At 29.4% G+C, this 15904-nt stretch overlaps 1 protein-coding gene across 1 annotated transcript; it reads right to left on the bottom strand.

Moving 5' to 3' along the window:
* Positions 1–12259: 12259 nt before the first annotated feature.
* On the bottom strand, positions 12260–15904 carry LOC127746514 (heat shock cognate 70 kDa protein-like). The gene is made up of 2 exons (XM_052260009.1): positions 15608–15904; positions 12260–14123 (listed from the first exon to the last, which is right to left on the bottom strand). Exons 1-2 carry the CDS (start codon positions 15825–15827, stop codon positions 12334–12336), a joined length of 2010 nt encoding a protein of 669 aa, XP_052115969.1. The 5' UTR covers positions 15828–15904; the 3' UTR covers positions 12260–12333.

Below are 15904 nucleotides of genomic sequence, written 5' to 3'. Positions count from 1 at the left end.
TATATAAATATATGTAATATTTATTTAATTTTAATATATATTTTATATTTTAAAATTTAGAATTGGTGTTTATATTTTGCTCCTGTTTCACTTTTTAGTTTCCTTTTCTATTTCCAAAAAATAGAAATAGGATCTGTGTAATCTTAGTACTCTTCCATTCTCACTTCAAACTCCCAAATATTTCTGAATTTACTTTTTTAGTCTTCTTCACTTCGAACTGCATTATTATATGATGACGACGACGACGATTCATTTTAATATAATTTGGAATTAGTTGATAAATGGATAATATGCAATAATATATGTGCCTGTATATATCATATACTAATATAAGATTTATTGTGAATTGCTATTCGAAAATTAAATGATATCTTAGGATAATATATTTTTGAATTGATTGCAAACTTATTATATCCTAATTCCTAAATTGTTTTTTGAAAGAGAATATATTATTTGGGTAAAATATTTTTTTAAGTATTTATGAAATCCTATATGGGGACTTTTCAAAAGCTTTAAAATGGAATTTTGATAGAGATCATTTTTAAAATAGATAAACATAAGCTTTATATTAAGTTTTTATTAATTAAAACATATTACTTTATATTAAGTGAAAATAATTTTTTATAAGAGATTTTTGGCAACTAAAGATTTATGACCAGATGCAACTTTTATAGAAATTGTATTATTTATCATTTAAAGTTCAAAAAATGATTAAACTATTAAAATAGTACTTAAAAATTTATATCACTAATAAAAATAATTTAAAAAATGTGAACGATAAATAAGTTTTTAAAAAAATTTAAAATATAACAAAAAGAAATAAATATTAAATATATATTTTAAAAAGATTTAAAAATTAGATTTTGACATAATTTTTGTAAGTATAATTTTAAGAAAAAGAAAATATATTTTCATCTTTAAAATTTAAAATTTTTATGTCAAGTAAATTTTTTATTTTTCATTATGAATCAAAAAAAATTCAAAAAATAAAAATAAAAATTCTAATCCGATTTTTTGAATCTTATAAATATTTGTTTGAATATTATCACTAAATTTATATTAAATTAATAAACCGTTTGCTGAATACCTTCGTTAAAAAAGTATAATATTTATTAATTATTTTATTATATTTTTAAACCATTCGATAATTTATTTTTATTTATATTTTTAAAATTGATTTTTGTTAATAATATAAATTTTTAAATAATATTTTAATAGCTGTCCTCGCAAAATTAATATGTTTTCTTACACTAATCTTTCACGCACCCCCAAAAAATTGCTGACTATTCAACACGTTCACTATGATTAAGACAAGTTCTCCTGTGTAGATGGCTTGTTAATTTTTACAGGGATAGATTTAGAATTTAGATTTTTTAAATTTAAGATTTTTATTTTAAAAAATAAAATAAATTTTTTATTATTAAATATTTTTTTATATTTTTTTATTTTATCTATAAAATAAATAATAATAAATTATATTTTATCTTCTAAAATAAAATTTAAAATTTAAAAAATTTAAATTTATAAATTTATCGTGTTAATAATTAATTTTAATATAACAAATTAGTGAATAGTTAATACGGGCCCTATCAATTAGATTATATAATTTTTAGAATAAATTATTAAAATGGTATATGCTCGTAACGTGGACAAAACAAATTCTAAAAATATTAACAACAAATAAGGTTTTGAAATATTTAAAAATACAACAAAAGAAAATTAATATTATACATATTTTAAAAAATACAACGATAATAACAATAAAGCCTTGTCCTACTAAGTGGGGTCGGCTACATGAATCAAACGGTGCCATTGTGCTCTGTCATGTATTATATCTACAGAGAGACCGTTTGCATGTAGATCTCGTTTGACCACTTCATGGATGGTCTTCTTAGGTCTTTCTCTGCCTTTTGCCCTTTGTCCATCTTCCATCTCATCCACCCTCCTGACTGGATGTTCTATCGGTCTTCTTCTCACATGTTCAAACCACCTGAGACGCGATTCAACCATCTTTTTTCACAATGGGTGCTACTCCAACTCTCTCTCTTATATCTTCATTTCTTATTTTATCCAATCACATATGACCACTCATTCATGTCAACATCTTCATCTCTGCCACACTCAGTTTATGTTCGTGCTCCCCTTTAGCCGTCCAACACTTCGTACCATACAACATAGCGGTCTTATAGCGGTGCGATAGAATTTACCTTTAAGTTTTAGAGGCACTTTTTTGTCGCATATAAAATCAGATGCACTCCGCCATTTTGACCAACCTACTTGGATCCTATGATTTACATCCTGTTCAATCTCTCCATTATCCTGTATGATGCACTCAAGATATTTAAAACTTTTAACTTTTCGTAGGATGTTTTCTCCAATCTTCACCTCTATATTGGGGTTTTCCCTTCTCAGACTGAACTTACATTCCATATATTCCGTCTTGCTACGGCTTATGCACAGACCATACACTTCTAAAGCTTCTCTCCATAACTCCAACTTCTTATTTAGGTCTTCCCTTGACTCTCCCATAAGGACGATATCATCGGCAAAAAGCATGCACCATGGCACAGGCTCTTAGATGTGCTTTGTGAGTACTTCCAAGACTAATGTGAAAAGGTATGGACTTAAGGATAATTCCTGGTGCAATCCTATACCAATAGGGAATTCCTCTGTCACACCACCTTGAGTCTTCACACTAGTCGTGGCCCCATCATACATGTCTTTAATTGCCCGAATATATGCGATCCTTACTCTCCTCTTTTCTAAAACTTTCCATAAGACCTCCCTTGGTACCCTATCATACGTTTTTTCCAAATCAATAAACATCATATGTAAATCCCTTTTATTACTATGATACCTCTCCATCATCCTTCTTAATAGGTATATCGCTTCAGTGGTAGATCTGCCTGGCATAAATCCAAATTGGTTCTCTGTTACTTGTGTCTCTTTTCTCAACCTCTGTTCTATCACCATTTTCCATAACTTCATAGTCTGACTCATAAGCTTAATCCCTCTATAGTTTTCGCAATTTTGTATATCCCCCTTATTCTTGTAGATAGGTATCAAGGTGCTCTTTCTCCACTCATCAGACATCTTCTTTGACCTTAAAATCTCATTAAAAAGCTTGGTTAACCAGTTGATGCCTTTTTTTCTAAAACCCTTCCAAATCTCAATCGAGATATTATCAGGTCCTACTGTCCTGCCATTTTTCATCTGCTTTAGAGCCTCTTTTACCTCATAGTCTCGAATCATTCGATAGTAGTCAAAGTTTTGATCTTCTTCCCTTGTGCATAATCGACTAAGACTCGAAAGAGTCTTCTGTCCCTCATTAAATAACTCGTAGAAGTAGCTCTTCCACCTTTCATTAATCTTCTCCTCTTGAGTCAACAATTCTCCATCCTTATCCTTTATGCACTTAACCTGATCCAAATCTCTCGTTCTTCTTTCCCAGCTCTTTGCGATTCTATATATACATTTTTCTCCTTCTTTCGTACCCAAAAACTGGTTGAGACCCTCATATGCTCTTGTTCTTGCTTCACTTACAGCTACTTTTGTCTCTTTCTTAACCGCCTTATATTTTTTCCAATTATCTGCATTGCGGCATAAAGACCACTCTTTAAAGCATTCCCTTTTTAAATTTTGATAAAAAATTTTATAATCATTATTAAAAAATAATATATTTTTATTCTTAAAATTTGAATTTTTCGTCAAGTGAATTTTTTCTATAAAAATTTTATTGTGAAGGACACATTTTTTTGAAAAATAAAAAGAAAGATTTATAGATCATATTTTGTTTCTAAATATTTATTTAAATGTTGTTGTAAAAATTTAGATCTAACGAATAAGTCGTTTACTAAATATGAAAATTTGTTTATTAGCTACTCACAAAAAATATAATGTTTATTTGTTCTTTTTGTCGTATTTTTAAATTATTCAAGAGTTATTTTATCGATAATATTTTTTGGGACTTTTTTTATTAACGGCTGAATCTTTTGGATACTGAATTAATAGTTAACCTTAATTTGTATCCTTCTTTTTTTATAAGAAAAAAAGGCCTCAGTTTACGAAAATGAATGGATGAAATAACTAAAATTTTTTACAGACTCTTAAATAGAACTTACACACAAAATTTTAATTTAGTGGTCATTATGTATACTTTACAAAAAAGTGAACTCAAATAATAGATAAAATTTTTAAGTATTGGATGTGTGAGTGTGTTGTAGATAAGTTTGTAATGCTTAAAATTAGAAATTGTTTAATCTATTTAACAAAAAAATTAAATTTAAATCTATAATAAATTAATCATTGACATATTGATCGAGTTGAAAAGTATTGTAAATAAAAAAAAAAGCTTGTGGTGTTGTTTTCCTTTTCACTCTTGTTTCAGACATGTTCTTAGAGTTTAGAATTTACTTTTCTTTGGATGAAAAAATCGAGCGAAGCTCACCTCATTATGATTTTTTTTTTACATTATATATATATTCATTCATTTTTGTTGCTAAATATATTCTTTTAATTGAGATATGCTTGAAAGGATTTTTTCTTCTTCTTTCTCCAAACTTCTCCATCCAAATATATTCTATAACGACATTTAAGGGTGCAAACGTATATGCTAAATTATCAATTTAGAGAAAGTATGAGGAGCGTCTTGGTTATCGATACGTGCCTTTATTTTCTGGTCGCCTTGTATCTTGGTTCTTTTAAGATTTATATGGGCTTACTATTACTTTCAATTATTTGTCCAGTAGTTTCGAACGAAGGAAGTGTAATCCTTTCTATGATTTCGGGTAAATTAAATACATGCATTAAAATACGAAGGCTTCTTATTCTACAACAACGAAAGCATTTTTTCACTCTTTCATATACTAGGGAATTTCACTTGAAAAAGAGAATGCTCCCGTGCCCATATTGAGAAAGAACAAGAAGGCTGCAATTGGAATGTGCAGGCAGAATACTGGGCTGCTTACGCCTTTCCGCCGAATGAGGAGTAGTGACCTTGTTCGGCACGCCTGTGACCGACGTCGGCTCGCCAATGAAATATTTATACAATATGTATAATGGAGATTTATGGAGTATTAGAAATATAATCATTAGTATTACATTTTCTCATCAATTGAAGTTTTTGGGATGAGTGATATCATGACATGGTATTAGAGCGCTAGATCCGAAAGGTTAAGAGTTCGATCTTTAGTTAGGTGGGTCTTTATCTTTGTTGGACCTTACTTTATGTTTTTTAGTCAGAGTATGAATAATTACCATCATATTAGGCATGTCTATATACTTTGTACATTAAAATTAATTAAAAAAATTAATCGTTAATATAAATATATATTAAAAAATACATTCAAACCAATTAAATAAAATATATATTTATATATAAATATATAATAATTAATTTAATTTTTAATTTTAGTATATATATATATTATTTTTGTATTTTTTAAAGTCACATGTAAACAATAATCTTGATAAACTCAACAATAATAGAGTAAATAATGAACCACACATATGTACAATTGTACATACACTTCTTATTTTTTAATCGTCCAGCCAGCAGGCAAAATTGAAAGTGTCCAAGTCTTTTTTGTTTTTTCAGAAAACTTGTAAAGTATGGGATAAATATAAAAAAGAAGCAATATTAAAAATGCGAATTTAATTTATAATTAAATTTGAGATTAAAATTTATCAATAATTTAGCTATATATATATTTTGGGGACTGAATTTAGCCTTATATATTACAACGATTAAATTGAATATTAAATTTGAGATGCATGCATAGGCATCGATAAACTCTGTCCCTACGTACCTCTTATTTCGTGGAAAAAACCACTACGCTCCAAAGTCCAAACATTACTAGGCTCAATTAATTTGGCAAGTTTTCCTTAGACTTCTATAGCTATAAATTTGTTATGGCAAATGAAAATAAAGACATCTGTCCCAAGAGGAGACAGGATCTGAAAATTTTGGTAAGTACCTGAGGAGATTTAGTGGTATTCACATGAGAAGTTGATCTTTTAGTTTGATAATTATATTTTATTATGATTGATTAAGTTAATTACGAGCCTGTATTTTGGACTTTCCATCCTTTTGGACAAAAAGATGTTTTTACATTTAAGGCCAAAAAATGTATAAAAAGAATATCATAAATTAATATCATTGATTTACTGTATGTTACTCAGTACCAAAAAAAGAAAACATTATCATTTTTACTATTATTATTCACACACAAAAAAAAAAAAATCGCATTGCTACTACTACATACGTAGTCGTACCATTTTCTTGTTTATATACTCATCATCATTTATACGCAAAAAAATGATATTAAAATATAATTTATAATTCTAATAATCATAATAATTAGAAATAGTTTTAAAGAACATTTAAATATTTAATTGAATCTGTATGTATTATATAAAATAATTTATAGTTACTTTTGATGGTATGTTTATTTAGTTGGGTTATGTATAATTTTTTTTTATGCATCAAACTTTTTCTTATAAAATTCGTTTATCTTATTTTTATCTCTTAATAGTCTCTATCAAGCAAACTTTAAAGAAGAGAGTTGTTCACTCTTATGTTTCAACAACTTTATTTTTGAAAAAATTTTAATGATAAATTGATGGATTCCGCTAAGGAGACAATTGACTATTTGTACAATGTGTATAATAAGCTATTGAGTTATAAAATGAACATCCCCTAACATCTCCTATACTATCTAGAATAGAGTTCACCAAGGATTGAACTTTTGATCTTTCAGATCTAGCGCTCTAATACTATATCATGATACCACTCATTCCAAAAGCTTCAATTGATGAGAAAATGTAACACTAATGATTATATTTCTAATCAACAACAAAGGTAGAACTATTTCAGAAGGTAATTATACCTCTTAGGTATATTTAAGTTCCAATCTACTAAAAATTTATCTAAAACATTTGTTAATTTAAGTATCCGAATTTTTACAAATACCACTACTTCCGCCTCCTCGCGAAAAATTCAAACGACGACACCTCAGTGCATGAACAAATTAAATGCTGTCTCAAGAATCTAAATCTCACATCTAGACTTAAATAGAACCTAATTTTAGATAGAGTAATTCTTCGCATACAAGCGATTAAGGCTTGTAAGCCTTACAAGTTCAATTAAAACTAATGCTCAAAACACGCTTCCAACCATTCTTCTTCCTCTTCGTCTTCTCCTTCTTCTTTTATTTCGTTTCTTGCCTTCTCTTTCTCCTTCTTCTTCTTCTTGCTGCACGTTCTTCTTCCTCCTACTCTTCTTCTTCTCATTTTCTTTCGTTTCTGCACGTTCTTCTTCATCGTCCTCCTCTTCTTCTTCATTTACGTTCTTTTCTCTCTGTTTTATCTTTTTTTTTCGATTTTTCATGGTGAAATCGTTTTTGAAGAAGAAGAAGCAGTAGAAGATGAGGAGGAGAAAGAGAAAGAGTTCTGAATTATGCATAAGATGTATTTTAACGAATTTTTGGTGTATTTCTTTAAATCCTTTGGGTGTATTTTCTGTAATCCTTTGGGTGTATTTTCTATAATCGTTTGGGTGAATTCCTGTAACCGTTTGGGTGTATTTCTGTAATCCTTTGAGTGTATTTCTGTAATCATTTTGGGTGTATTTCTGTAATCGTTTGGGTGTATTTCTGAAGTTCCATTATCTTCAAAAAGATTACAGAAATACACCCAAATGATTACGAAAAATACACCCAAAGTATTTAAGAAATACATCCAAAATTCGTTGCATAATTCAGAACTCTTTCTCTTTCTCCTCATCTTCTACTGCTTCTTCTTCTTCAAAACGATTTCAAAGCTTGATTTCAGAAACCATGAAAATCGAAAAAAAAAACGAAGAAGAAGAAGAAAAAGAAGAAGAAGAAGAAGAAGAAGAAGAGAAGAAGAGAAGAAGACGAAGAGGAAGAGGAAGAGGAAGAGGAAGAAGAAGAACCGTTCTGAGTGTAGCGCTTTGAAAACAGGAAACGTTGAATAACGCATTAAAAGGCCTAATAACTTGTAAGACTTGTAAGTCAAAAAAATTTGTATGTGTAGCACTCCTCTTTTAGATAACTCTAAAACAGTAATAAATATTTGACCTTAATTAAGCATATTCGTCGTCAAACTAATTATTGCATATGTACTATTTTAGTTGTAATTATTAAAACAACACTAATAATAATTAAGAGCAAAACATTGAACATGTTGAAAAAGTATTAAAACTTATATATTAATATAGAATATATATTAAAATTATGTAAAAATAATATATCTCGACTAATTTAAATCTATTGACTCATGGATGCATATTAGTATGCAAGTTGCTGACGTAGCTATGTACATTGTATTGGTTGGTATTTCGTGTTTCCAAGTTTCCAACGTGTTGACTGGATGTAACTAGGGTACTATCTTGGACTCCAAGAATTATTGGTAGCGTTTAAACGCGCTATTAATTTACTAATTTACAAACCGTGTTAATTAATAATTATATTATATTTATAACAGACTAAAAACTTGCAGGTTGTGATTTTTTTTTTAAATTATACTTTTTCAATTTAAGGTCTTTGGTCAAAAGCGACATTTGATTGTCCAAAAATATATATTTCTGTAGTCTTAAATTATACTTTTTTATTAAATAAAAAAATAAGACAACCCGTATAATCTGTCGAAATGGTCCGTATTTAAAAATTGAAATTCATGGACAAATAAAAACAAATATGTCAGCCCGTATAATCTGCAAGTTTTGTCAGCCGGGCCTAAACGAGTAGACTTGACCCATTGACCCGTTTGACCGTCCTGTCTATAACTACTCTCCATCCTCTTTTATATCTATTGGATTTGACCAAATCATCTAGTGGAATTGGTCATTTTTTATTATTTATTTTATTTAATATTAATGTACATACATTTATGCTTGAGGCTTTGGTAATGCATTATTATTTATTTTATTTAATATTGATGTACATACATTTATGTTCGAGACTTTGGTAATGTATTATTATGAATTGTAGATATTTCGTTGAGTCGTACTTTTTATATATTAGATATATTTGAGATATAATATTTCTTAATTATTTTATATTCTAACATTATTAAAATATTATTACAATTTATCAAAAAAATATTTTATACTTTATATTGTGAATCGGTATTTGAAAGTTAAATGATATCTTATGATAAGATATGTGAATTGAGTGCAAACGTATATCCTAATTCGTAAATTGTTTTTCAGAAAATAATATATTATCTGAGTAAAATATTTTCTTAAGCAGTTATAAAATACTATATAGGGACTTTTGAAAAGCTTTAAAATAGAAATTTGACCGAGACCGTTTTTAAGATAGATAAAATATAAGTTTATATCAAGTTTTTATTAGTTAAAACATATTACTTTTCCAATATCTTTTGTATATTTTTATATGTATAATTGTATATTAAGTAAAATTAATATTTTATAAAAGATTTTTGGCAACTATAGATTTGTGACCAAAAATGAAGATGTAACTTTCACAACTAGAAGATATATATACACGAGAGGTAGGGACTTTAAATAAAATGTATTATAGTTTAAGGTTTTTTTTTTCTTTTTTCTTTAAGTACATATACAAGGATATTTGAAAGTGGTATGAAGTTTAATTGATTGGTAAGTATACATATATTTAATTCTAACTAATGTATATGGATTAATATTAATGAGTTAGCTATTATTACGTTTAGTTGTACTATATTTTAAACAATTTTTATTCATGTTACTAGTAATAGGGAAGCATGGAATAAAAAAAATTTTTGTCAATAATTTTTTTATGATTTATCGTCGATAAAATAAAAAAATTAAAAATTAAAAATAAAATATTAAAATTGACGGCAGAATCGTCTATTATTTTAGAAACTTAAAAATATTTTAAAGTTAGCATAATATTGTCGAATAAAGAGTGTGTTGAGATATTTTTTCTTTTAAAATCAATAAAAATATCGTCGATTTTAATATTTATTATATCGACGGTCTTTGGTCGTTGATAAATTTAAACGATAAAGATTTTTTTTAAAGTAAATAAATAATATTAATTTATTATATAAAATAGACTGTTAAAATGTTGAATTTTTATCAAATAAAATTGACGGTACTACTGTCAATTTCTATCATCAAAAATTTTTTCCGCACATTTACTCCCTGCATTCCTATTTCGCCTCAATTCACCTCAATTTACCTCCCTTTTATCAAATTCGCACCTTCTCCATTTTACCTATGCCATTTTACCAACCCTCCCTCTCCCATACCATGTCCATGCCCATATTTAAACAAGTGAATTAATTATATATCAAATATATATGAAGCTCCAAAATAAAAGCCCATGCCCATCCAATTTAAGAAAGTATGACTGAAAAATAATTATAACAAAAATATCTTTTTAAGCTGAATAAATAATTTAAAATTAGCTTATAAAGTATATATACAGGCAATTATTTCAAAGGTTATTATAACTTTTAATAAATAAAGCGTTAAGTAAAAAAAATATTGCATACAATTCCTTTTTTTTTACCATATCAAAATTCAAACGAACAAATTATTTAAAAAAAATTAAAATCAGTTAGAACTTATTTTATTTATTTTGTTCTGGCTACTTTTATAATTTATGCAATACCATTTTACGCAAATCATACATTAAAAATTTTGAGTACATGCTAAATAGTAAATACTTCCGGTTGCAAGAGAATAGATCTTTATTCCTTGGAGATATTATCTTAAGTAGCGATGAATTTATTTATAGATATTCTCTTTAGATCTAGATGTGGTTAATTACTAAATTACACCATATGAAATATTTTTCATCATTTTTATCTAGAAAACTAATAATTACTAATTTACAATAATAAAATAATTTCAACGGTTAATTTTAATCATGTTAAGGATTAAGAGGTTAAATTACATTAAAAAATCTTTTAATTAAAATTTCAATAATATTTAAAAATAATCTAAAATTGAGAAATTCTTCGCATACAAGCGATTAATGCTTGTAAGCCTTACAAGTCCAATTAAAACTAACGCTCAAAACGCGCTTCGAACCGTTCTTATTTCTCTTCGTCTTCTCCTTCTTCTTTTCTTCCTTTTCTTGCCTTCTCTTTCTCTTTCTTCTTTTTGCTGCACGTTCTTCTTCCTCTTACTCTTCTTCTTCTCCTTTTCTTTTATTTCTGCACGTTCTTCTTCCTCGTCTTCCTCTTCTTCTTCTTCATTTACGTGCTCTTCTCTCTGTTTTCTCGTTTTTTTTTCGATTTTTCATGGTAAAATCTTTATGGAAGAAGAAGAAGCAGAAGGAGATGAGGAGGAGAAAGAGAAAGAGTTCTGAATTATGCATAAGATGTACTTCAACGAATTTTGGGTGTATTTTCTTAAATCCTTTGGGTGTAGTTTTGTAATCTTTTGGATGTATTTCTGTAATCCTTTGGGTGTATTCCTATAATCGTTTGGGTGAATTCCTGTAACCGTTTGGGTGTATTTCTGTAATCGTTTGGGTGTATTTCTGAAGTTCCATTATCTTCAAAAGGATTACAGAAATACACCCAAAGGATTACGAAAATACGCCCAAAAGATTTAAGAAATACACCCAAAATTCGTTGCATAATTCAGAACTCTTTCTCTTTTTTCTCCTCATCTTCTGCTTCTTCTTCTTCTTCAAAACGATTTCAAAGCTTGATTTCAAAAACCATGAAAATCGAAAAAAAAAACGAAGAAGAAGAAGAGGAAGAGGAAGAGGAAGAGGAAGAGGAAAAACTTGATTTTAGAAACCATGAAAATCGAAAAAAAAAACGAAGAAGAAGAAGAATAGGAATAGGAAGAGGAAGAGGAAGAGGAACCGTTCATAATACAGTGTAGCGCTTTGAAAACAGGAAATGGATGAATAACGCATTAAAAGGCCCTTTAGCAACTTGTAAGACTTATAAGTCAAAAAGACTTGTATGTGTAGCATGCCTCTCTAAAATTATCTTATTTTGTATTCTTTAAATGCCGTTTAGTGGAGGAGCTTAATTAACTTTGGCAATGGGGATCCCTTCCAATTTTTTTATAAACAAATTAATATCATTTTATTCAAGGAGTGAAATTAGTTTAGTTGGCTAAGTATTGCACTAAAAACTTAGTTATGTCAGGTTCAAAACTCACATTTTTTACTTGCTTGTATTACACGCTCAAAAGTCAGGTATAATTTCCATGAAGTTATATTCATACAAAGATAATAGCTAAAATACTGACATGCATTATATTAAGAAGTTTAATTAGCTATATAAATTAGTCATCTAAAATTTCTTAACTATCATATTGTGCTTCCAGAAGAACCCTCAATTATTGGGTAAGAATAGTTGGATAACAGAACACGTTGCAGAAATCACGCCAGTGATTGCGTTTACAGCATCAAATTTGTTTTTCTTCGAGCTAGAAGACAAGCCTTGACTTCCACTTTCACTGTCACCACCCCCGTGATCTTGAATCATCTTCAACTTATTAGTAAGATGAAAGGCTATACTTGAAAGATTTTTCCCTACCTCGTTGATCTCATCCAGCGTTGCAAAATTACTCTCATCAACCCATTTCAATGTATAATCAATAGCTTTGTTGATCCTTTCCTTGTCTTCTGCAGAGAGCTGTGAAGCACTGGCTTCATGTTCTATCATATTCCTCATATTATAAGCAAGATTCTCCACATTATTCCTTGCTTCAACCTTTTTCCTGTGTTCTTCATCTTCAGCCTTGTACTTCTCAGCATGTTTCACCATCCTCTCAACTTCTTCCGTCGACAATCTTCCTTTGTTGCTCACAACGGTGATCTTCTTCATCACCCTCATTGCTTTTTCCTCTGCCGATACATGCAAGATACCATCAGAATCTATTTCATAGCACACATTAATCTTCGGCTCGCCACGAGGTGCCGGAGGAATTTCCAGATCGAAACTTCCCAGCAAGTTGTTGTTGCTTGCAAATTTTCTCTCGCCCTCGTAGATATGAATCTGGACTCTAACTTGGTTGTGGAATTGTGTTGTAAACGTTTCTTGCTTCTTTGTAGGAATCCTAGTGTTCCTTGGAATTATAACTTTCATTAAATCTCCTCCCTCTTGCAAGCCAAGTGACAGAGGAGCAACTTCCCAGAGCGTTAAATCTTGAATCTTCTCATTAATCGCACCACTCTGTTTTGAAGCATGGATTGCCGCACCATATGCAACCGCCTCGTCTGCATTGATGCATTTCTTGCAAATATCTTTCCCGCCGAAGAAGTCCTTCAACTGCTGCTCCAATTTCGGAATCCGAGTGGATCCACCAACGAGCACAACCTCATCAACGCTCTGCTTCGCCGTGTTACTATCCTCGAAACACTTATGCACAAGCTCCATGCATCTCTCAAAGAGCTTCTTGTGTATTTCCTCGAACTTAGCGCGAGTGATTGATGTGTAGAAATCGATTCCCTCATGCAGAGATTCCAGCTCGATGGAGGCTTGAGTTGTTGAAGAGAGATTCCTCTTTGCTCTCTCGCAAGCAACCTTCAACCTGCATATGGCTCTTTTGTTTCCTCTGAGATCGATCTTTTTCTTTCTCTGAAACTCACTCGCAAAGAATTCAACCATTGCAGCGTCAAAATCCTGTCCACCGAGATGCGTGTCTCCGCCATGGATCTTGACGGTTATGTTCCCTTTGTTGTCAATTGTGAGAAGAGTAAGATCCAAAGTACCACCGCCAAAATCAAAGACGAAGACAGTTCTGATTCCATGAAAATGATCTTTAGTGTCGAGGCCGTAAGCAATTGCTGCGGCACTTGGCTCGTTGAGTATGCTCATTACGTTCAGGCCCGCGATACGGCCGGCATCTTTCGTGGCTTGCCGCTGAGAGTCGTTGAAATAAGCAGGCACTGTAATAACTGCATTTGTTACTTGTGTTCCAAGAAATTGTTCTGCGAATTGGCGCATCTTTGCTAAGATCATCGATGAGATTTGCTCAGCAGCGAGAGATTCTTTCTCACCTTTGTGCTCAACAACAATCTTTGGAACGTCGTCAACATTAGTAACTTGAAATGACCACAGTTTCATGTCATTCTGGACATGAGGGTCACTGAACTTTCTACCAATTAACCTCTTTGAGTCTGTAATACAAAAATGAAATTGAATACAAAACTTATATTTTTTAAATGAAAAAGTATAAATAGAGAATAAGAATATTAAACAATGTGAACAATAGATATGTCGGATGTTCAATCTACTAGATGTACGGATGATTATCCTAATGTTAGAGTTTAGGAGATAATTTGGGAGTGAAACATTCCACATTTTTTTACTTTATTAGATCAATTCTAGAGTCTATTGTTTACATTGTTTACAAAAATTATTGTCTTACCTGACAAAATCTTTTTTAAATAGATTGTAAGCACTTATTAATTAATATATATTGCAAATATTAAATGTTGCTTCTAATTAAATATAACTTTTATTATTTAACTGTATATAATCAACTATATTAGTCCCATATACACTAAAAATTAGAAATTAAATTAGTTATTTGTATAAAATAAAATTAAAATATAAAATATATATTTTAAAATAAATTAAACATTACATATATTATTATATAAATACATAATAACAGATTTAGTAGTTAATTGTTTATGTGTACATACATAATATTTTTTATATATAATATATATAAATTTATCAAAAATATTATTTATAAAAGTCTAGGAAGTCAGCAACTTTATTAAATTCTAGCCAGAAAAAAAATGAGTTATTGGATGAAATCTCACACTAATCTCACACCATTAAATTATTATTGATGGCTATAAATCACAAAAGTTGCTGGCCTATCATTCCTCCAAAATTTATACATGTTATCTGAATCATGTCTTCTTCCAGTTCTAAACTTGCTATTGTTTGGATCTGCTTTGTATGTTTCACAATAAATTAAACTTCTAAAAGAAATTACAAAGGACAACCACCAAAAGAAACAAAAAAACTATCTTGAATGCTTGATACTATAAAACGCTATGTGAATAAACAAAATTAATTTTATAGAAAAATAAACTTCGATTAATATAGTTAACCCCCTAACTTTTTTTATTTTTCTTAAACATGTATCATTATTGGAGATTTTTTTTCAAAACGAGAGATTAATATTTTTAAAATACAATAAATGGAACAAATAATTCAAAATTAAAAGAAATGCAAATAGGGAACTTTTTTTTTTAAATAGAAAATAAAGTTATTGAAAAGATATGAAATAAAATCCATCCTAACATATTTGGGGTCTTCTATGTTGCTTAAATTTTATTCATAAAATTAAAAAATAAAAGGATAAGTCTCACTTTATTCCATCTTTATTTTTAAGAAAATAAGCACAAGTTCTATAGACACCAAAAAATTCCCCAACATGTTTTCTATTCCTCAACGACCGAGCAGTACTAAAGCTGCATGCTTAGCTTAATAAGCTTGATTAGCTTGAATATACTAACAAACAATTATGGCATTGAAGAACAATTAAATATTTTGACATGAAGGAAGCTAGGCAAAGACGAACATACATAATATAAGTAGTAAATTAAATGTTAATAATAAGTAGGTAGGTTGAGATGGTTACCAAAGACAGTGTTGGTAGGGTTGGCAGCAATTTGATTCTTAGCAGCATCTCCAATCATTCTTTGAGTATCAGTGAATGCAACATAAGAAGGTGTTATTCTGTTCCCTTGGTCGTTGGTTATGATCTCCACTCGATCATGGCGCCACACTGCAACACAGGAGTACGTTGTTCCCAGGTCTATTCCTATGGCTACTGATGACGATGCTTTTCCATCTCCCATTCTCTCTTCTTTCAGTGAAATATGACTTGAATCAGAATCAACCAAGTTACAAGATAAGATAGATGTTTATGTATGTA

Source organism: Arachis duranensis, chromosome 4, assembly GCF_000817695.3.
Source record: "Arachis duranensis cultivar V14167 chromosome 4, aradu.V14167.gnm2.J7QH, whole genome shotgun sequence".
Classification (NCBI taxonomy): Eukaryota; Viridiplantae; Streptophyta; class Magnoliopsida; order Fabales; family Fabaceae; genus Arachis; species Arachis duranensis.
This window is presented reverse-complemented; position numbering and strand designations above follow the sequence as displayed.

Excerpts from the sequence above, each read along its gene's own strand:
- LOC127746514 (XM_052260009.1), bottom strand. The coding sequence starts at position 15,827 with ATGGGAGATGGAAAAGCATCGTCATCAGTAGCCATAGGAATAGACCTG. Across the intron at positions 14,124-15,607 it reads CCCTACCAACACTGTCTTTG|ACTCAAAGAGGTTAATTGGT; the intron begins GTAACCATCTCA and ends TTTGTATTACAG.